At 36.4% G+C, this 24,177-nt stretch overlaps 1 protein-coding gene across 2 annotated transcripts in view; it reads right to left on the reverse strand.

Annotated features, from left to right (window-relative positions):
• Nucleotides 1-3,275: 3,275 nt before the first annotated feature.
• mthfd1b (methylenetetrahydrofolate dehydrogenase (NADP+ dependent) 1b) overlaps nt 3,276-24,177 on the reverse strand; it is a 51,313-nt gene continuing 30,411 nt past the window's right edge. Inside the window, exons 18-28 of one of the 2 annotated variants that reach the window (XM_061968625.2) lie at nt 15,787-15,927; nt 15,609-15,677; nt 15,342-15,453; nt 15,071-15,210; nt 14,907-14,948; nt 7,067-7,167; nt 5,660-5,837; nt 5,481-5,588; nt 5,149-5,301; nt 4,963-5,071; nt 3,276-4,879 (exon numbers count right to left, since the gene is read on the reverse strand). In XM_061968625.2, the coding sequence (XP_061824609.2) occupies nt 4,982-5,071; nt 5,149-5,301; nt 5,481-5,588; nt 5,660-5,837; nt 7,067-7,167; nt 14,907-14,948; nt 15,071-15,210; nt 15,342-15,453; nt 15,609-15,677; nt 15,787-15,927 (1,134 nt within the window). In that variant the 3' untranslated portion in view covers nt 3,276-4,879; nt 4,963-4,981. Of the gene's footprint in view, nt 4,880-4,957; nt 5,072-5,148; nt 5,302-5,480; nt 5,589-5,659; nt 5,838-7,066; nt 7,168-14,906; nt 14,949-15,070; nt 15,211-15,341; nt 15,454-15,608; nt 15,678-15,786; nt 15,928-24,177 lie in introns of both variants that reach the window. The other variant, XM_061968626.2, reaches the window with a different exon arrangement.

Raw genomic sequence — 24,177 nt, forward strand, 5'->3', positions numbered from 1 at the left:
ACAGAAGTGAGTCTTGTGATTTTTTTTACACTGAAATTTACAACTTTTTTAAATGAAATTGTCAGCATAATTTGATAGAAAAAAAAAAAATTCAGTTCACAAAATTCAAACAAAAAATTAGGTTACATAAATTCAGTGTCAAAAAAAGCTTTCGTAATGAAGACAAAAATTAACCTCCATAATAATGGCCTTCTTTCCTTTTAGACAATCGCTCGTCTGCACTGTTTTTCACAACTTAGTGCAGGTACAGTAGTAGTACTGTAGATGTTTTTATCGGTTTGCTCAATTCTGGCACCCGCAAAAACAGTGCAAAAGTTAACCATTTAGTTTTAGAAGAGATGCTAACAGTCTCTTTCACAGACAATATATTGTCCTGTTTTCCTCTACCATTGCTGACATTCTGGTTGTTGTTAAATCTCCTACTCAGTGGCCTAATGGTTAGTGTCCGCCCTGAGATCGGTAGGTTGTGAGTTCAAACCCCGGTTTTATTATAGATCTTGGTGATTGCTTAGTTGGCATTGAAAATTGTAAAATTACAGCCTGAAAATTGTAAAATTACAGCCTGGTCGAGTATGTTATAAGTGCTGGTATAGTGCTTGTTTCCCTGCCAAGTGTTAGAGCCAGCAGACCAGCATCAAAAGTATAAAAATATGGCGACGGTTGATTTTATGTGAATTGATACTTGGCAGGACTGATGGAATTTGGTCAATATCAGTAAAAGTACCCAATTTCGTACATTTCACATTTGAAAATAGACATTTTAATCTAATCTTTAGACCTGTTCAAGTGGCCTTGTAGTTAGTGTCCGCCCTGAGTCGTGAGGTCAAACCCTGGCCGAGTCATACCAAAGACTATAAAAATGGGACCCATTACCTCCCTGCTTGGCACTCAGCATCAAGGGTTGCAATTGGGGGTTAAATCACCAAAAATGATTCCCGGGCGCAGCCACCGCTGCTGCTCACTGCTCCCCTCACCTCCCAGGGGGTGAACAAGGGGATGGGTCAAATGTGGAGGACAAAATTCACCACACCTAGTGTGTGTGTGTGTGACAATAATTGGTACTTTAACTTAACTTTAACTTACATGAAAACACTTGATATCAAGCACACTGCAACTTTTGCAAGAAAACACTTCAAAGGAAAATCTGAAAAATGGCTGTTATGTTTGCTAAAATGTTTTTGAATTATTTTACAATAAAGAGGTTACTAGTGTATCTATAGTTAGTTCAAACATTTTGTTTTCCAATGTGAAAGAGCGGTGAATTAATTCATATACTTAAAATTCATTCTGGGCCTCTGATTTTCCTTCATGTCTTCATACTTTTTTGTCCGTATGGATGTGAAATGGTCTTAAATTATATTCATTATGGTCTTAAAAAGTCTTGAATTTGATTTATTGAAATCTGCAAAGACCCTGCATGAACTGATGAAGCCGACTTGGATGAGAGGCGAACGTCTTCTAAGACAAACCAAACAGTCCAGTTGCGACCGATTGAATGCTCTGAGAATTGCACTGTGGAGGGACGTTAACTGCTAACTCGCTAGCAAGGACGCTACATTGTCTTGAGGAAACGTTTATTTGCTTGTCGCTGCCAAAATTTTAGCATTAAAAGCTCTATTGGCGGCCAAATTTATATCATTTATGTCATATATGGTTTATATCGCGCAACACTCGTGTTTACCTTGGAGAGTGGACTTCTACAGTATATGCTTCTTTGTCAAACACACCATCAGCTGCTTCAACATGTTTACATGGAATACATGTCCGCCATTTAGATGTTATTTTAACCTTCTCGGCTGGTGTTAGACTCATTCTGCTTCAGTATAGCGCAGACTAGCAGTGATAAGCTTGAATTGATGATTTATTTCTTTAATTCAAAGAAATAGCATCCACTTTCTCTCGGTAGCCATGCTTGAAAAACAAAGTTTTGTCGATCTCTGCAGTAGGTAGCAATGTATTTTGCCTCATTCCTGTGAGAATCCTGCGTTTGACTGAAACATTAAGGAGTTGGACTATCCAGGGCTAGCTGCAGGGTGCTTAAACAACCACCAGGTACCATATGTGATATGTGTATCATCTCTTACTCTTTTTGACCTATCAGGTCAGGTAACACAAATTAATCCTCAAACCCTGACTCGAGGTCGAGGCAGGCGTTTATAGCAGCCTAATTGGCAACTACGTACAACCAGGTGTGCTCAGAGTGCGAATTACTGACAGGTAAGGGGAAACAAGTGCTCAGGGAGACAGACAAGAAGTAGAGCTAAACTAGGAGCGCCAAACGGGAAACAAATGCAAAAAAAATAAAGGAAACATGACTACATGTGAGACCTGATGTGATAGATGGTCACACAAATCCACCTTTGAGGACGCAGGTTGATAGAGTGGTGAGCATGTTGGTCACACAGTCAACAGATTGGGGTTCAAAGTTCCCTCTGGGAATCTCTGTGTGGAGTTTGCATGTTCACCGTGTGTATTTGTGTGTTTTCCCTGAGTACTGCGGCTTCCTCCCACTTGCCAAAAACACACATTTTAGGCCTTATCACTGACTGGTGACAATGGATAAATGAATAATAATAATAGTTATACAGTACTGAGATCCAATAAGTATGAGCAATAATAAGATAAGTTGTATAGCGGGCTGCTGCCATTGCAGGTCCATAAGAAATAAAACTGCATATTTTTCTTTTCAGTGAGGCTGTGCAAGTGGGACAGAAGTGACTACTTGGCATTTACGTCACAAACATGGATAAAATAAAATGCTCCCTGTGGCTTGTTTTGTTGTAGCGAAAAGCAAAACAATGACTTCAACAGCCATATAAATATGATTAAATACAAAGATCAGATCGTCAAATTTCAGCGGATATTGTGATGCACATCTGATAGCTGGGAGGGAAACATGTTTGGAGTTTAACTAGTTATATTCTGGTGATTTTATTAAATAAATGTAACTAATGATGACGGTAATAAAGATACTAAAAATATATTATTAGTATCTGTATTATACATTATTGAATTATTAGATTAAATATCCGCCCGATTGTAGCTGAGATAGGCTCCAGCGCCCCCCGCGACCCCAAAAGGGAATAAGCGGTAGAAAATGGATGGATGGATGGATTTACTACAGTGTTATCCATATTAAAAAAAAAAAAAAATTATTACAAAAAAAAAAAGAAGCAATTTTTCTGTCACTCAAACATTACACCCTTACAGTCAATGTCTACTTTGACATTTCCTCTATAAAATGTGTTTAACAGCCAAGAGGGATTAACGCAACATTTATCAGTTGGGTTTATTTGAGTCTATCTCAAGACACATTATTTCACCCCCTGTTGCAATCCTACAGTATTTTCCATTTGTTCTGATACAAGGTGCAGTGACATCAAAGTCCCATTTCTTCATAAAATTCCCAAATATGTGTGGAAAATATGCACTGTTTTGTCTACACAACCAACACCTATATGCTGTGTAATTTTAAAATATTTGTTCAAGCATTAAACCTTGGTATGATTTGATAAACATGTGAATAATGTGACCACCATCAAATCTGCTGCTCTATAAACTGAAGTTCTATAGGATGTCATTTGAACAGGACTGACATTCAATACTATTTACACTGCTACACCTGCTTTTTTTTTTTTTTTTTTTACATCTTAACCCTCCCAAGCACAGTGGTCGCTGTAGTGGAAAGATATTCAAAAGCGATTTTCTCTCATGTTAAGTTTGCACACTACAGTGGACTTTATTGTGTCTTGCTATACACCGCCATCTTTTGGCCAGCTTTTGTAAGTGCAAAAAGACCCCTGACAAAAGTGGGGGACAGGATAGGATTATTGGTCAAGGTTTTTTTTTTCTCTAAGGAACCCTTGCCGGCATAAAAAATAATAGGGCACCAAAAAACCATTAAAGAGTGATACAATTGTTAACATTTCTGAGTATGGATTTTGTGACTTTAGGAAATTGTTTAGTCATGTGACCACTAAATTGGACATCATGGCTACATTTTGACTGCAATTTATAATAAAATACTTCAATCAGCAGTAACTTTTTCGCTCCAATTTAAATGCAAATATATTTATAATGAAAGTTCAGTTTTTCTTACAATCCAGCAATATTTTGTGAGTATTAGTCCTATCATGATTTTGAAAACAAGTTTTTTGTAATACATTTAACAGCATTGGAATATACTTTATAGTGCATACAAAATCTTATTGTATTAATTAATACCTTAAAAAGTGTTTATTGTCTACACTTTATTGAGAAACTGGAAATATGTGATGTGACATATTGTAATTGTATGCATGTTCAAGATAAACCGACACCATAACCTTAACACATCAATACACGTTGTGTATTGTAGCGGACATTTCACCAACTACTTTTTTTAAAAATGTAATTGAATTTTTTGTGTCATGCCTACACAGTAAAAAAATAATACATTTGTTTTTTAATTCTTATTGGTGGTATATGGTGTAAAATATATATTTATTTTGGGTTATCTACCACCATTTTAATAAAATGTTTCATTAGTGCAGAATTGTCTCATTCATCAGTTTTAGGAACTGTTATACAATGTAAGAAATACTTCATTCCTGTTGATGATCATTCAAACTCAATCAACATATAGTTGTGTTTCTTTGAAATGATATGGAATATTTTTTTATACAGACTCAATGCTATAAAGACAAATTATATTGTTTGTTGTATAAAGAGTAGAAGTTTCAGCATTTAAAAGTAAATTATGAATTACCAACTTCAGTTAAGTGATTGGGTTCTTTAAGTAATTAGTAGCAATGCAACATTGTTATTTACAGACATGTAGCTGAAGGTGCGCCTTCAGTTGTTTCCATTAAGACTCATTTGGCAGACAGCATTGGACCACCTTGGTAAAATGAAGAGGAAAAGAGATAATACAAGATTAACCAGAAAATATTACACAAAAATCATAAATTGATATTACCTTACCAACATCCAGTGCAGAAGTTTAGAAGAGCCCATTGACTTGTTCAGTCTCAGGATCCAAGTCAATGTCATAGAAGCAAGGTCTGGTGGGCAATCCAGGGATTGTGGGCATCTAGGAGCCAAATATGTATTGATTTATTACCAGAAACAACATGTAAGATTAAGAAGGATCTACATATAGAAACTTACAGTGCCGACCAGCGGAAAGAGAAAGCCAGCGCCAACGCTGGCTCGGATGTCCCTGATTGGCACAACGAAGCCGGTGGGCACACCCTTCTTGTCTGCCTCATGGGACAGCGACAGGTGGGTCTTGGCCATGCAGATTGGGAGGTTGCCAAAACCCTGAAGGCAAAAGGGTTTTGATTGTGTTGATTGCTCTTTCTATGTTGAATTATAACATTATACTGTATGGATAAAAAGTACAGAGCAAATTTACAATTGCAAAAACAACAAACTGTATCAGATAACAACTGAATATACAGCCTTAAAAACGGCACCATCTGAAGTCCACAAATGCAGACCTGTTTGGTGTAGAGCTCCACTTTGCGTTGTGCCTCTGGAAGAAGTTCAATATCATCTGCTCCATAGATCTTCTGGGCGATTATTCGGATCTTTTCCGAGATAGGGAGCTAGTAATAAAATAAGAAACATGTAAAAATGGCTTAGTGTAGATAGTTTTTGAGCGGCCTTGGACAATTACCTCCAAGTCATAGAGGAACTTGAACTTGCTTGGAACTTCAGAGGCTTTCTGGACAGCCTGTCCAAGAGCAAGAGCGCCTGCTCCACCCTCAGCCCAGTGGCTGCAATGCACAGCGTCAAATGCTCCGGCACTTTTGGCCATGTTGCATACAAGGTCCAGCTCAGCATCAGTGTCTGTCCTGTGCAGCAACAGCAGCAGTGTGAGGAATACACACAAGTAACAATCACATGGCTTCAAGGGAGTTTTAAGTCAAATTCAGTCGGTGAACAGTCTATGGCACTATGTTGCATTCAAGGATGGCTAAATAAAGTGGGAAAGTCACATAAACATGCAAAAAAGATGATCTTTCTAACAGTATATTATTTTTCTAAAAAAATAATTGACCTCTGGTGTAGCCTACATAAAGTTTCAGTTCCTACGTTCCCTGAAGGCACTGGATAGGTGATGCCTCCATCTTTTTTTCTAAGCTGTCTGTCATGATTCCACACCCTCTTCTCAGTTGATGGCAACTGCTCCAAGTGAAATTTGTGCCAAAAGTGTGAATCTTAAAAAATATATATATATGATAATGAAAAAAATGTCTGTGCTCACTTTTATTTTGAATACACTGATGTATTATTCAAAGTTAAACATCAAAACTTGATTTTGGAAAAAAAAAAAATGTCCCCAAGTACAAAACTTTTGGCCGTAATTTGGCTACATAACATAACTACTTGTATGTTTAGTGCATAGTCTGGTTCAGCCCACCAGGGTACATATTTTCTTTGTGTTTCTACTAGGCATTTGACTACATGTCTGATTCATTTTAAGGGAAAGGAACAACTATCATGAAACCCCCAGGAACATTATTCTGTTTAGAGCAACGCTGGATCAGAAGTTAAAAACATTTAGACAGATTTTCTCATCCCCTTTTAAATGAATCATTAAAAAAAGTAATCAAATGTTGATGTGATGTTTTTCTACAGTAGTATATTTAACAAACTACTGTAGTTTGTTAAATACTAATTAAGCAATTGAGCAGTGTGCTCAATACTGCATCAAATGCTTCAATAAACAACCAATTCCACACAACTGACAGATTTATTAACAATCTATTATTCAAATATGATGCTCAACGAAAAGGTTTTGAAGGGCAGTAAAACAATATTACTTTTGCCACCAATCACAAAGGGTACAAGTCCAAACAGCCAATCGTCATGCTCATGAATGGAAATAAATTGCATATACCACTTGCCCAAACAAAATTTGTTTTTCTTGTAATAAACAGCCACATGCTGAGAACAAAGAAGAATTGCCATTGTTGTTGTTGTTGTTATTAATCTTGGTTGAGTTTCATGTTAGATTAGACTGTGTTGGTCAGCTCTGATGTTTACTGTGGTTTACTCGATAAAAGGAATGCATACTTACTTGAAGGCATTTACAGCCACCACCACAGGGACTCCAAAGTGTTTTGCATTCTCTATCTGCTTTCTCATGTTGCTACAACCTTGCTTCAACAGTTCAAGGTTCTACACACAAATAAACACATAAAATAAGGTTAGATTGGTGGTCTTGGCCTATGTTTGCAGGCTGGTGAAGACTAACTGTAGATTTGTGTTTCTACTAGCAACATATTTTTGGAGCTCTTTTTTTTTCCTTCTCAAAAATATGTAAGAAATTGACCAAAAGTAATTGTCCACTGCACAGGACACTAGTTCTTAAGAGGGTTTGCATACTTTATAAGGAAACCACACAAGATAACATCTTGTTTAGCAGACTTAAAAAGAGACACCCACCACCAAAAATTTCGAAAACCCCCAAAATATAACATTTTACGCCATTCCGACAAGCCTGCAAAAAAATGGGGACTTTTCGTGCATGTTAAGGGCCTCAAAAAAGGCCTTCAAAAGAAAAAACACAGCGATTTCAATAATTGCAGGGCTTGCGCTGCTGCTCGGGCCATAATAAAGTAAAATAAAATAAATCAAAATTAAATTAAATTTAAAAAAGCCACTTCAAACTGTCATCATCATTTGAATTTGTTGAGCAGCGTTAACTTTTCGTGGTTTGTGGCGAATCATCGGAGCAATGTTTGGCACCATGCCGCCCACATCTAATGGCGTCGGCAAAATGTGTTCGCAATTTATCGTCCCCTATATGTGTAGTATCTGTAATGTTAACCGTGACTCATTTGGCCATAGTCCCTTGGAAGACTTCGTTAAAGTAGGACCCCTTTTTCCTCGCAGAAAAATGGCCAAAACCATCGGAGCAAAGTTAGGCGCCATACCACGCCCACATCTTATGACGTAGGAAAAAATTGTTCGCAATTTATCATCGCCTATATGTGTAGTATCAGTAATTTTAACCGTGACTCATTTTGTCGGAGTCCCTAGGAGGAGTTAACTAAAGTACGACCCCTTCTAAACCAGCAAAGACCAATATGGCCGACTTCCTTTTCATTTTCATCGTGAGACTTTTATGTTCGTCATAACAGACGTCTCCTGCGATTTTTGTGTTGTGTTGTGCTGGTCGGTGGGGGCCAATTTTTCTCATTTTAAAAGGTGGTGCTAGAGATCCAATTTTGAAATGTCATTTTCAGGACCCCCAAAATATAAAATTTTTCGCCCTGTCTGACACCTCTGCAAAATATGGGGACTTTTGGTGAATGCTAGGGGCCTCGAAAAGGCATCCAAACGTATAGAAGAAAAAACAGCAATTTCAATACAACCCTTGCGGCGCTCTGCGGCGCTCTGCAGCGCCCCTGCGGGGCTTGCTTTGCAGATTAGGCCTTAAAAATGAATGAGAAACTCCTATTTGCCCCAAAACAGATACTAAGCAAGGTATTGTAACGGTTGAAAATTGTTGGTACCTTTCAGTAAGAAAACGAAAAACCCACGATAGTCACCGACATTTTTTTCCATCCATCCATACTTTTAAATACTAGATTTTTTCAAAATCCATTTCAACAAGCTGCAGTGATGTCATGGGTCCTCCAACAGAACAATGAACCAGAAAACAACTAAAAACTCTTAGGAATGAGGAAGGGCATTGAAACATTATACTCATCTGTAGGGATGTCCGATAATGGCTTTTTGCCGATATCCGATATTCCGATATTGTCCAACTCTTTAATTACCGATACCGATATCAGCCGATATATACAGTCGTGGATTTAACACATTATTATGCCTAATTTGGACAACCGGGTATGGTGAAGATAAGGTACTTTAAAAAAAAATTATAAAATAAAATAAGATAAATAAATTAAAAACATTTTCTTGAATAAAAAAAAAGAAAGTAAAACAATATAAAAACAGTTACATTGAAACTAGTAATTAATTAAAATTAGTCAAATTAACTGTTAAAGGTTAGTACTATTAGTGGACCAGCAGCACGCACAATCATGTGTGCCTACGGACTAGAGATGCGCGGTTTGCGGACACAACCGCGGAGTCCGCGGATAAACCGCGGGTCGGGCGGGTAAAAATAGATTTTAAATAGATGCGGGTGGGTTGCGGTGATACCAATTCGGAAATATATATACATAGTTAAATGTTGTTACCCACATACGAAAAACGAGCAGCACTCTTTGAAACAGTCAATTATTCATCAGGCACCGCGTCCCAGCAACAAGTGGCGCAAGTGAGCGCTCCTTCAGCGCAGCAGGGCGCATTTTAGAGGCCAGGCGCTCTCGCATGAATCCTGGCACTGTAGATGCCATTTTATTCCTGCATAGTGCTAACAAAAAAAAAAGTAAGTAGACATACGGTTGGATATGTTAAACGAATTAGTCTACGTTACCTATAGGCTATACCAAATAAGCCCATGTCTAACCTATATTGAGTTCGGTCAGCTAAATAATTTTGATGGTTACGTGTTGTTTGGGCGCACTACAATGCAAAGGAATTAAGGCAATTGCGTTGTTTATTGTGGTTTTTTTCTATTCGAGATATACTACTACCCGGTATGTGTGAATAATTATTTGGCCTCGCTTTCAAGTGAAGCGCATCTCCGATTGGCGACAATGTAAGGCTATTTAGCCTGCTTTGTTTGTCGCGACCGTCTATTTTCATTATAATTCAAGTTTGATGATAAAGTGCAGTCTGATGGGTTTGATTTCCCCCCTTCAGCTATTTGCCTTGGCCAATAAGTTGCAGGTAATTTATTATTATTATTTATTTTATTTATTTTTGTTTAAATAGAGATGACATACATATGTTATTGTATAATTTAAGTTTGTGCGCGTGATTGACAGCCTAAGGCTTATGAGGCACATTTTTTTTTATTTTTTTTTATTTCAACTTAAAAACGTATGAGCTTATGCCTACAACATAGGCTATGTGTTTATCTTTATTTTCCTGCCTGTCATTGACAATGGAGATTGTCTGATATTTTGTCATGGCTGCAGATCAATCAATAAAGGTTCATCTTTGTCGCGAAATTGTTCACTGCTTCACTGTGCACCCCGCCCTCGTCCCTATTTGAGCATTATAACGTTAACAAGTTAATATTCATTGAAATAAATTCAGAACATTTTTTTTTACCTAACGAAAATATAGGCCTAGTCTTTCTAAAACATTTTTTTAACTTCTTAAAAGCCTCGTTCGGCTTGCTGCAACTGCGCACACAAAGTGTGAGGAACGCACTCCTGATCTGAGGGCATTGGCAACAATAGTCAACACTTTCTTAATGGAAATGACAATAATATTATAATAATGATAAATAATATTATCACGCATTAATATCTCTTAGCCACGAATGCGTGGCCAAGAGATGCGTGGCACGCATTGAATGTCTCTGCTACATTGGATCAGTCTCATTTCTTTAACAGGCAAAAGCTTTATAACCTCACTAATGCCTTGCATCGTCTATATTAGATCTATAACAACGGGCGGGTGCGGGCGGGTGTGGTTTTGATAAAATGTTGGTTCGTGTGTATGGCGGATGGTTGACGACTTTTGTGATGCGGTTGCGGATGAAATAATTGCCTATCCGCGCATCTCTACTACGGACTGTATCCCTTGCAGACTGTATTGATATATATTGACATATAATGTAGGAACCAGAATATTAATAACAGAAAGAAACAACCCTTTTGTGTGAATGAGTGTGAATGAGTATAAATGGGGGAGGAAGGTGTTTTGGGTTGGTGCACTAATTGTAAGTGTATCTTGTGTTTTTTATGTTGATTTAATAAAAAATTAAAATAAAAACGATACCGATAATTAAAAAAAACCCGATACCGATAATTTCCGATATTACATTTTAACGCATTTATCGGCCGATAATATCAGCAGGCCGATATTATCAGACAACTCAACTCATCTGAAATCGATTATTTAATTCATTTTAATTCAATTGAGCATTTGTGAAAAGAGCTGAAACATGAGTAATCTAAAAGCACCTATCAAACTTGACAGCGACATAATGATTACCGCAAAGTAGACTAATTATTAATAAATCAAATATTTTCCTAGTTAGAGCATAAAAAAACTGTTTATAACCGTCTAAACCTTTTTTACATTATTAGAGCCCTCTAAACGTGAAATAACACCAATTAGTCACCTTTACACTCCTTTCACCCAATATAGTAGTTTTGAGTTTTTGTTGTACCTAACGGTAAACGCGTCATTGCTATGGTCATCGCCGGGCCACTAAAACATGGCCACAACGTAGAAATACTTATTCCCATCCTGGATAATTCCTCTAAGTTAGAACTGGGCTTTGAGTACTGAAACCATGGATGAATTGTTCTACACAAAGTTGATCAACTTGACAGCTATAGCTACAACGATTAGATGTGATATTAGCATTCAGTGTTAGCTTTTTGTGTCTGCATTGTTGCTCCACATCGAACACAGATCTCCAAAACTGTGCTACTGATGTCAAAGATAAAGTGCATCTGAGGAGTTCATCTCCACTTTAACCAGACAGTTGCTAATAGTGTATCATGTAGCCTTCTCAAATGACGTGCCAAATGTCCGATGCTACTTCCAGCTGTTGTCATTCGACATTGACATCGCTCGCAATGTGGTGATGTTTAGGCAGGAGTTTAAGATGAAGTCTATCAAAAAGTTATTCTGCCAAAAGTTAATTTGAGATTGTCGCAGTGGAGATAAAGCAGTGACAAAGTTCGCCAGTTATGGTTGTTAGCAGTGTAACCCTTGACCCGGAAACGGATCTTGTCTTGGTGAATATTTTCAGAAATACTTCACTGTAATGAATATGATAAACAAAAAATATTTAACACTTAATTGAGGCCAAAAACATGTAGAACATAAAACTTTTTTCTTTTTTTTCCCAAAGAAATCGCAAATGTTGTAAAGTCGCAAGATTTAAAACACCATGCAGCCAGGGATGACTGTAATTACTTCAAACTAGATAAGGATGCCATAAATTTTCGTCAAGGCCAGTTTAATTTTTTTTTTTTTTTTTTTTTTTTTTTTTTCTTTTAAGTTCTCTTGAACCACAGTTCGAAACATCTGGTTTCCATTGATTTTTTTTTCCTGTATTTTTCTTTCCGACTTTAATTATTGCAGTGATTCTTGTGTTTTTTCCTTCTTTGGCGTAAGGGTACCAAAAATTATAAAATTATACATTTCAAACTGAGTGCACCACAGGGCTAGTGACAGTGTGAGTACGTGTTGGCAGGCCGGTCGATTGCGAGTTCAGACAGTTAAAGGGGAACATTATCACCAGACCTATGTAAGCGTCAATATATACCTTGATGTTGCAGAAAAAAGACCATATATTTTTTTAACCGATTCCCGAACTCTAAATGGGTGAATTTTGGCGAATTAAACGCCTTTCTATTATTCGCTCTCGGAGCGATGACGTCACATCGGGAAGCAATCCGCCATTTTCTCAAACACATTACAAACACTGAGTCAAATCAGCTCTGTTATTTTCCGTTTTTTCGACTGTTTTCCGTACCTTGGAGACATCATGCCTCGTCGGTGTGTTGTCGGAGGGTGTAACAACACGAACAGGGACGGATTCAAGTTGCACAAGTGGCCCAAAGATGCGAAAGTGGCAAGAAATTGGACGTTTGTTCCGCACACTTTACCGACGAAAGCTATGCTACGACAGAGATGGCAAGAATGTGTGGATATCCTGCGACACTCAAAGCAGATGCATTTCTATTTTCTATTCGGGCTCCAGTACTATGGAATGCCCTCCCGGTAACAATTAGAGATGCTACCTCAGTAGAAGCATTTAAGTCCCATCTTAAAACTCATTTGTATACTCTAGCCTTTAAATAGCCCCCCTGTTAGACCAGTTGATCTGCCGTTTCTTTTCTTTTCTCCTCTGCTCCCCTTTTCCTTGAGGAGGGGGGGGGGGGGGGGGGGGGGGGGGGGCACAGGTCCGGTGGCCATGGATGAAGTGCTGGCTGTCCAGAGTCGGGACCCGGGGTGGACCGCTCGCCTGTGCATCGGCTGGGAACATCTCTACGCTGCTGACCCGTCTCCGCTCGGGATGGTGTCCTGCTGGCCCCACTATGGACTGGACTCTTACTATTATGTTGGATCCACTATGGACTGGACTCTCACAATATTATGTCAGACCCACTCGACATCCATTGCTTTCGGTCTCCCCTAGAGGGGGGGGGGGTTACCCACATATGCGGTCCTCTCCAAGGTTTCTCATAGTCATTCACATCGACGTCCCACTGGGGTGCGTTTTTCCTTGCCCGTATGTGGGCTTTGTACCGAGGATGTCGTTGTGGCTTGTGCAGCCCTTTGAGACACTTGTGATTTAGGGCTATATAAATAAAGATTGATTGATTGATTGAAAGTCAAAGAAATCTGCGAGCGGATGAGGGTATGTCTACAGAATATATTAATTGATGAAAACTGGGCTGTCTGCACTCTCAAAGTGCATGTTGTTGCCAAATGTATTTCATATGCTGTAAACCTAGTTCATAGTTGTTAGTTTCCTTTAATGCCAAACAAACACATACCAATCGTTGGTTAGAAGGCGATCGCCGAATTTGTCCTCGCTTTCTCCCGTGTCGCTGGCTGTCGTGTCGTTTGTCGGTTTCGCTTGCATACGGTTCAAACCGATATGGCTCAATAGCTTCAGTTTCTTCTTCAATTTCGTTTTCGCTACCTGCCTCCACACTACAACCATCCGTTTCAATACATGCGTAATCTGAAAAACGAGTCTGAATCCGAGCTAATGTCACTATTCCTTGCTGTTCTATCCGCCATGTTTGTTTGTATCGGCATCACTATGTGACGTCACAGGAAAACGGACGGGTGTATGGTTAAAATCAGGCACTTTGAAGCTTTTTTTTAGGGATATTGCGTGATGGGTAAAATTTTGAAAAAAACTTCGAAAAATAAAATAAACCACTGAGAACTGATTTTTAATGGTTTTAACCCTTCTGAAATTGTGATAATGTTCCCCTTTAAGCTAGTGGTTGTTGTTTTGACTTTGTTATTTAACAGAAAGGTGATCCATCACCCACTTGCTGTGTTTGTTTGATATACAGTACTGTTTAGCACTTTGTGTCAAAGTGTACAAACCTTTCCTTAAATAAGGACTTTCGTCCATATTTGCATAGTTTCCTATATGTAGATTTGCTTCAATATACTAACTTTTCTAGTTACAAACCTTGGTCACGAACCACATAAAAGGTGCTGTTTGCAACTTCCTTGTTTGTTACATTTTTCAAAGCAAAAAATATAACACCACAGGCTTGCTTATGTTACCATTAGTGGTTTAACAGAACACATTTGTTTGACAGTTGTGTATAATTTTAACAATTACAAAGTTTATGTAATAACATTTTTTACCGGTCCGTATAAAATGATTGGTGTTTACGGCGGTCACTCACCCTGTCTCGTCAACACATATGCGCAGGGATCGCGTGCACACATACAAAAGCAGTCCAAAAGAAGCTATAACAATATGCAGTTCTGTTATGACAGAATATACATTCAATGGCAGTTGACGCCAACTATCCAAATTGCTATTATTACCTATCAGCACCTAAAGCTAATGTGTGTGCATGTGTTACGTACGAAGTCATAATAAGGCGGGATAGGAACAAGCAGTAGAAAATGGATGGATGGATACTGTGTAAAATACATTGGAAAGTTGGCGCCCTCTAGGCAACTGTGTAAATGTTGCAAACAGCCCCTTTAAGTTTGTAAAATAACAATTCCACTGTAGAGTTTGTTTAAAGCGGATTAAATAGTTTTTCCTGATAATGTGTACACAAGAGCGTAAGATTAAAGGCTGTCAGGCAGCAAGTATACATTACCTCCTCAATGTATTCCTTTGGTAGCGGCATGCCAGCAGTGACCTAAAACATAAGTCTATTAATTAATCTAATAGATATGACACCCTACTGGTCATGCTTCTAATGTTGGTAGTTTTTTCAAAATACAAGAATGATCTTGTTCATGTCAGGTTTAGAAAACACACCGTGGGTCCTCCGCCGTGCATCTTGAGGGCTCGGACAGTGGCCACCAAGACCACGACATGGGGCCTCAGGCCAGAGTATCGGCACTTGATGTTAAAGAACTTTTCCATCCCGATGTCGGCGCCAAAGCCAGCCTCTGTCACTATTTGGCAAAATGCACAGATGTGAAGACAAAGTCAATCACATTCATAACTAGAACGATAACCAAGGTTATGATGTAGGAAGTATTAAGAAAACACACAACACAAACATCAACTGTTTTTCTCCACATACCCACAAAGCCCTGTTGTCCAACCAGCTTCAAAGCAATTTTATCAGCCAGGATGGAGGAATTGCCGTGGGCGATGTTGGCAAAGGGGCCAGCATGTACAAACACAGGGTTTCCCTGCGGTTTTGTACAAGCCAGATAAGACGTAAAACTCACAATTAAATCAGATTGCATGCACGCTCTTCTGGTTTTCCCATATTTGTGATGGATTATCTACTTTAGCGTTTAAAATGTATTACCTTCGGATTAGAATGAGTTTATGTTGCACCTACCTCCAAAGTCTGCATCAGATTTGGCTTGATGGCATCTTTCATTAGCACAGTCAGTGCACCACACACACCCTATATAAAGGCACAACAGCTTAACTACATGATGCCATTCTTATGTATTTGTCTTATTGTGATATCAACAAGTAAAACAAATAGTTTTTAGTAAGTTGTTGCTACTGACCAGATCTTCTGTGGTGATAGGTTGTCCGCCGCGGCTGGTTGCCACCACCATTTTGGCCAGTCGGTGGCGCATGTCCTCCAAGCTGCTTGTGAGGGCAAGCACAGCCATGATTTCACTGGCCACTGTGATGTCAAACTGAGCCTGAAAGAAAATGTATTAAGAAATGAATTCCCCTTAATGAACAACACACTACTAATCTGACTTTTGATTGTCACTGTCACAGAGGAATTAAATTATTTATTTTTGTTAATGTAGATTGCAGTGGTGTAGAAGTGCATCGCAGTGTAGTTTGTCTCTAATACAATGGTGTCCAAACTACGGTCCACGGGCCAGGTGCGGCCCGTCCGCGTCTTTAGTCTGGACCACGAGACAACACAGGCTAAATAAACATGCTGGCTTGCGTTCTACCTGAAATAAAATTTTAATACCAGGTAAGCCTAATTGCTGCATATCTGTCGACATTTCATGGACCATGTTAGTAAACTTGATCAATGACCATGAGTTTTAATTTCAAGTCTCCTGAGCACAGTATTCCTACTCATTGTGCATATAAACCATAACCGACGCAGAGATTCAACACACATGGTCTACATAACACACAACCTGCTTATTGAACTTTATGAACATTATAAAACATGTCCAACCACAATACATCATTTTAATTTACACCCATGTAAATGCACTAAAATGCATGATGGGTAATATGCAAAACACTCTCTCCACACTTAGCCATGTTTGGCACATTTTAGCTGCTTGATATTTCTGATTAATTAAAAAAAAACTTTTGAGGTTGTCATCGCCACTGAAGTAAACAAGGTAGGAGTCGAGCTTTCACATACTTTTAAGATTTAATGTTAAATCGTTTATACTTCATATTGCAGTGTCGTCTAGTGTGTGTGTGTGTGTGTGTGTGTGTGTGTGTGTGTGTGTGTGTGTGTGTGTGTGTGTGTGTGTGTGTGTGTGTGTGTTATTGTTCAGTCTTTTAGCTAAACCTTGCTTCAATCAATGCAAACTAAAGTTTGAGATTGAGTTTATTTCGAACATGCATGCATACAACATGATACATCACAATTTAAAGTTTGTCTTTTCAACATGTTCTAAAACGAGAAGGAAGAAGCAGAGCTTATTTAATTCTACCCCTTTTCCTTTATATAGCAGTTGCTAACGCTTCTGTTCACTTCCTGTTCTCAATGTATTCACAATACACTCCATAAGTGAAAACCTTAAAAATAAATAAATAATAATTAGTGAAGTAAATTATATTTCATATGGTGAGATAAATAAGATTATCTAGAAAATGAATGGATTGATGGAATACATTGAGAATGTTTATCATGGTTCTGCTTCTTTATACTTTGTAAACACTTTAGGTTTGAAGAGTTTCTTGAATTGGATCATATTAGTACATTGTTTGATTTCTTTGCTTAATCCATTCCATAATTTAATTCCACATACTAAAGGCCTTAAGTGTTCTACGTGCATACAAATGTTTTAAGTTACATTTTTCTCTAAGATTATATTTCTCCTCTTTTGTTGAGAAGAATTGTTGTACATTCTTGGGTAGCAGGTTATAGTTTGCTATGTGCATCATTTTAGCTGTTTGAAAATGTACTATGTCGTGGAATTTTAATATTTTCGATTCAATGAATAAAGGGTTTGAATGTTCTCTATGTCCAACATTATGTATTATTCTAACTGATTTTTTTGTAACACGGTTAATGAATGCAGTGTACTTTAGTAGTTGTTTCCCCACATTTCTGCACAATAACTCAGATATGGTAACACGAGCGAGCAGTAGAGAATATGAAGTCATTTTTTGTCCAGTACATATTTTTGCTTTATTCATTATTGACGTGTTTCTTGCTACCTTATGTTGTATATTTTTTATATGAGATTTTCAGTTAATTTTATCGTCAATCATTATACCCAGAAATTTGGTTTAATTTACTTTTTCAATTTCTATTCCGTCTATTTGTATTTGTGTTTGACTTTCTCTTCTACTGTTACTGAATACCATTATTTTAGTTTTACTGAGGTTTAAGGATAGTGTCAAACGATCTTTTTAATTTGTTCATTTCTTCTGTTATTATTTGTATTAGCTTATTTCTGTGTGTTCTCTCCTGAACAAAACGCTGTTGTATCGTCCGCGAATAATACTACCGGTAACTTTGAATCTTTTGTAACTTTACAAATGTCATTTATATAAAGATTGAACAATTTTGGTCCTAGTACTGATCCTTGGGGACAGGATATATTTTGTATTGTAGATGTGTGTTCGCCTAACTTCAAGTATTGTTTCCTGTTGGTTAAGTAACTTCTAATCCAGTTTAAAACCAACCCTGTAATGCCATACTGTTCTAATTTTTTGATTAAAACATTGTGATTAATTGTGTCAAATGCTTTAGTTAGATACAGAAACACTGCTGCACATTTTTTTACTATCTATTGCATTTTTTTTTTACTATCTATTGCATTGGTAATTTCCTCTGTAATTTCGATTAAAGCCATGGAAGTTGAAATATTAGCTCTGTATCCATATTGATTCTCAGCGAGTATTCTGTTTTTGTTTATGAAACTCTCTAATCTGTTATTGAACTGTTTTTCAATGATTTTAGAAAATTGTGAAAGTAAAGAAACAGGTCAATAATTTGCAAATTGGTGTTTGCAAAATTGCCGCAACTTTAGCTATTTTAATTTTGTTTGGGAATTTGCATGTTTGAAATGATAGGTTACTGATATACATTAATGGTCCTGAGATCTCTTTAATAACCTATTTTATTGTTTCCATATCAATTAAATTACAATTGTTTGAAGACTTAGATTTGCATTTTTTCACGATTTTAATTATTTTCCTCCTGTGTCAATTTTGTGAGAAACATTGAGTTGGGATTTCTACCTATGGTGTCATAGTCCTCAGTTGAAACTGGGTCTGGAATCTTTTCCTTCAATTTTGGTCCAATATTTACAAAGTAATTATTAAAGCTTTCAATTACTTCCTTCATGTTGTCATTATAAGGGATAATCCCTCTTAGCGCCATTTTTTAATAATGCTATTAAGAATGCCCCATGTTGCTCTCATATTGTTTTTGTTCCTGTCTAATAATTGACTGTAATAATCTTTTCTACATGGTCATAATATGTTAGTTAGCTTGTTTTTATACTTTTTATACATATTTTCTGCGTCTGTTGTTCTTTGTGTTATACATTTTCTATTTAATGTATTGTTCTTATTACAAGCATTTTTTTAATCATTTTGTCATCCATGGTTGATTGTTCTTTCTCTGCTTTCTACTGAGTTGTTTCCATTAACAATGTTTGTTAAAAAGTATTATGAACCTGTTCAAAACATTTTCATATGCTTCATCAACATCATTTTCATTGCACATTGTCCCAATTTTGCTTTTCTAGCTCATTTTTGAAAGCATTCATACTGTTCTCTGTGCATAGTCTTCGAAATGTATTTTTGTCTTCCATGTTCTTCTTCTTGTAGTTCCATCATATTTTGCGAAAATTGGTAGCCGATCACTAACCTCGGTTATAAGTAGATCACTTGTAATGTTATTATCAAAATCATTGGTAAAAATATTATCAATAAGCGTGGCACAGTGTCCTGTAATTCTGCTTGGCTTTGGGATTTTAGGATATAAACCGATGCTGTACATTGTATCAATGAAGTCATCAATGGACTTTTGCTTGCTAGGGTTTAATAAATCAATATTAAAGTCACCACATAAGAAAATTATTTTCTGACTAGTGTCCATATAATTTGCCTTGATCTAATCTTCAAATGCTTCAACACTTGACTTAGGTGATCTATATATACACACAACTGCTGAATATGTTTTTGGTTTTTTCCTGACAATGGTTATACATTTTAATATATTATCTATAAAAAATTACATGTTTTTTAACACTTTGTAGTTCAGGTTTTTCATCACGTACACAGCTACTCCCCCTCCATTTTTGTTGGTTCTGTTCTGATGTGATTTAGTTCATATGTTTCCAGATAAAAATATATTAATTTTTTGTCATCAATCCATGTTTCTGTGACAGCAAAAACTTTGAGGGGTTTGTTGAATTGTTCTAAAAAGATACTTCATGTTGTTGTAATTTGCGTGAAAGCTTCTGCTATTAAAATTAATAATTGTTTGCTTAAATGTGTTATCACATTTAACATTGCTGTTATAGTGTTCATCTGTATAATAAAAACAATTATTACTGATGTGGGAGAAAAACTATTGTATCTGGATCTATATAATTTTCCAAATCCTGGTTTTTGTTGCACAAGTTTTTCAATTCCATATTTTCTTGTTCTTTGATGTTGTTTCAATAATCTCTATAATTGTAGGTGGATGCACTCATAAATCTAGGTCTTCTTGTTTAGTGGTCCCTTGGAGCATAGTAGTGTTGGTGTTGAATTTAGGTGTTTGTTTTCTGTCAGACTCCATTATCATCGTTGTTGTGGAACCAGTGTCAACTTTAATATTTGTCCAGGTCCTTGATGTCATGGACAACAAGTACTCTTTCTTCTGGACCTCCATTCACCTTGATGTAGATTTTACAGTTGGCACTCCAAGTTCCCTGAAATGTTCCCTGCTTTCTCAAGTCGCGTGCTTTCTTGGCAATTTCAGTATTATGTTTTGTGAGATGCTCATTCATGTACACATTTGTTCCCTTCAGCTTGTTTGCCTGTTTCAGCAGTGCCATTTTAGATTTTCTGTTAGAGTTTCATGAGGATGACTGGAGTGGTGGTGCTTTTTCTTCCATTCAGTGGGATGCAAGTTTCGATGGTATTAATGTCTATTTCAATTTATTTTGATTGCAGAAAGTTGACCACTTGCTGTTCTGCTGAGACAATACCAATGTCATCTCTTTCTCCTATTTTTCACAGCTTTCGCGTAGGATCTTGGTTTAATTCGGTGCCCTGTCTCGATGATATCATTCATTCGTTTATCCTGATCCATTAATCTATGAAATTCCTTGAAGAATCCTCATTTCTTGACCCATTTAATGAAAGTCCTTTCTTATTATTCTGACTTTGCAGACTTTCTATATTTTCCTGCAGACTTCTCAGATCTTTTTTGTATTCTGTTGTTGCTTTTCTCTGATCTACTTTAGGATCTTTTATTGCTCTTTCCAGGTCTTCTTTGTGTTCTAATCTTACTCTTTCCAGGTCTGTTTTGTGTTCTATTCTTACTCTTTCTATGTCATGGACAATTTTTTTAGCATCACGTCTCGTTTCAAACATCAGTATTAAAAGTCAACTTTAAAACCAACGTGTATATCAGTTGTAGGGGTTAAACTATGGAATTCTCTTTACGACGAGATAAAAATTTGTAGAAATATATTCCAATTGAAAAAAATATATAAAGACAGAACAATAAGAACATACGGACAGCCGTAAGTGTCTACATTTTGCTTGATATTTATTATTTCACTTATTTTTTGTCTGGTTTTGTATCATCCCGTGAGGTGGATATTACTTTTTTTGTTCGGTTTGTACTTCATGAAGTTTTGCATTGTTGGTTTTTTTTTGTTGGTTTTCATTATATTTGGATGTATTTCTTTGGTTTGTATGCTTGTGAATCTGGGCTATCCATTAAGTAAGACTACTTATTATGTTGAAGGGGGCAGGAAATATAAGATTCTCTTCATCCTGTTCCTTCTCAAGCATAGGTGTGTAAATATGTGTTTAGTTGCTAAAGTTAATTGTCTATTGATCAAAAATGCACATCAATAAAGGAGATAAATAAAAAAATGAAAATGAAAAATGTCCTGTGTCCCCACATCTGCGGTCCCCTTTTAGGTTTCTCACCCAATGGGTTGAGTTTATTCTTGCCCTGATGTAGGATGTCGTTGTGGCTTGTGCAGTCCTTTGAGACACTTGTGTTTAAGGGCTATATAAATAAACTTTGATTGATTGACATGTAAAAACAGCTGCGTAAACATGATCACACTGGCACTCTGAATGAGAGCACAGTGTTGGAATAAATAATAATTTAAAAAAAAATGAAATTAGTGTAGTGACTTCGATATCAAATTCATTAAGATGCTTTATTTACTTTACATTACGTATATATGTAACATCTGGATCACTACACCATATATAATTATATAGAGTGTATATTTTTATTTAAAAAAAAAAAAATATATATATATATATATATATATATATATATATATATATATATATATATATATATATATATATATATATGTATATAATAGTATATTAATATATTATGTGTACTGTATATGTATGTACACATTAGAAATGTAACTGTAAACGGTATAATGATGAACCGCAGTTAATTTCCAGACACTTAGTAATACCGTTTAAATTTGTAATTACCGAAAACATTTATTAATGCATTTTAGGCAACACCGCTCACTTCCTGGAAACGGAGTCGCAGTCTCCAGCCGCAATTACACAAAAGAGCTCCGGAGATTTTCCCTCCGAGTAAATGGAGCCGATCGCTTCAATTAATTTCATTTTACTCGCTTCCACTTCCGTAGCGTGTCGGCGTGCGTTTAAGAGCGCACTGCTTTTATTAGATGGCGAAATGTGTGGACAATATCGGAGACAGATGCATTTGTCCCACACAAAAAGTATACAGCAGTATAAATATTTTGCGGTTTCATTTTAAAAGGTGCAACACAGAGTCCTTCACTCAGCTGCTGTGACTGAAAGTTACCATGCAGCAGTTTGTTTTATAGTGTATAGTTAATTCCTATACAACATATGTCTGCTTAAATTCTTAATGGATCTGTCCCGATACAGCATGTACATGTACACACATTATTACATGTAAATGGACACAAAATGTACATAACTTTAAAAAAAAAAAATACTTCTATCAGAAGTTCAAAATACATATAAAGGCACAAGCCGACACGTTGATACTGTCAATGAACAAAAACACAAATACTTGTCTTTAAATATATGGATAAGATGTATCTATTGCTTTTTTATTAGACATTACAAATTACATTCACACCCCACCCCAACAATGTTTTACCTAACAATCAATAATCCTGATTCACAATCATGATTTCAATATTTATCAAAATAATCTTGATTATTATCTTAGCCATAATCAAGCAGCCCTACGTGTAAGACTAGATATATCTCATATTTGAACACTATTTTTATCTGTATGGACAAAAAGTGCAGTTACGTCTTATGGCCATCAGGTGCCATCTTGCAAAATTCTTATATTTGTTTTTATTTGTGGATCTCTTATGTCAGTAAGGTGCTAACTTGCACAATTTTCACATTTTTTATTATTCATGTTTTTATTTTGTTTCTGCCATATTACTTTGTTTATAATGCTAGTGTTGCTTTCATATGCACATTCAATTTCTACTTGAGGTACCTGAAACACAATGTTCTCATTTACAAAGTTTTCTTCTACAATGTTTTCTTCTATAAAGGAAATTATTTTGAATGTGTTGTGTTATTTTTTACATAAAACTTGGTTAGAAGATTTCAGTATAAGTACATTTTTGAGCACATTATTTAAACTAGTTCCTTATTCTCTTTGTATTACATACAAATGTTTGATCAAAACAAAGTCAATAGTACATATTAACTAAACAAAAACAATATCTACTACTGACTACTCATCATGTCTTGTGTGTTTAACATACTTGGCCAATGAAGCTGATTCTGATTTAAATATTTTGGTTTTTGCCTTAAAAGTCATCCTGTGTCCAAATACTTCACAAGTTTGTAAACATTTTAAAAAAAATATATATATATATATAATTTTTTTTTTTGTTTTTTTTTTTTGAGAAAATAAAAGTGTCACTCTAGTATTCTAGTATTGATCATATACTAATATTACCCTGGGTATCGACACCACTAGTTTATGGATCGATCCGCCCTCCTCTTACGTGTCATGTACTGACTGTGAAAATACTGACACACCAACAGTTATATTATCCTCTCTCTAGACCAGTGGTTCTTAACCTTGTTGGAGATACCGAACCCCACCAGTTTCATATGTGCATTCAACGAACCCTTCTTTAGAGAAAAATAAAATGTTTTTTTTTTCAAATTCAAGGCAAAGTTATATGTTTTTTTACTGGTGCACAAAATGAACCGTGCATGAACATCACCTTGTTCAAAGAACAAAACCAACACAGTGCATGAACTCACAACAAATTACACACCTACAAATCAGTGTGACTTCTGCTGTTGCCTTTGAGAGACCAGTTCAGATATGCGTGGCTTCACCTTGGCAAGTGCCACTCTCATGTCATTTTAAATGATAAATGATAAAATAAAATTATTTGTTTATTTTCACAGCAAAGTCTGTTCCTTTTCTTCATTTTCCACCCAGACATACAATACTAGTACACAGCTCATGAAAAACAATATTTTTTGTT

Source organism: Nerophis lumbriciformis, linkage group LG08, assembly GCF_033978685.3.
Source record: "Nerophis lumbriciformis linkage group LG08, RoL_Nlum_v2.1, whole genome shotgun sequence".
NCBI lineage: Eukaryota > Metazoa > Chordata > Actinopteri > Syngnathiformes > Syngnathidae > Nerophis > Nerophis lumbriciformis.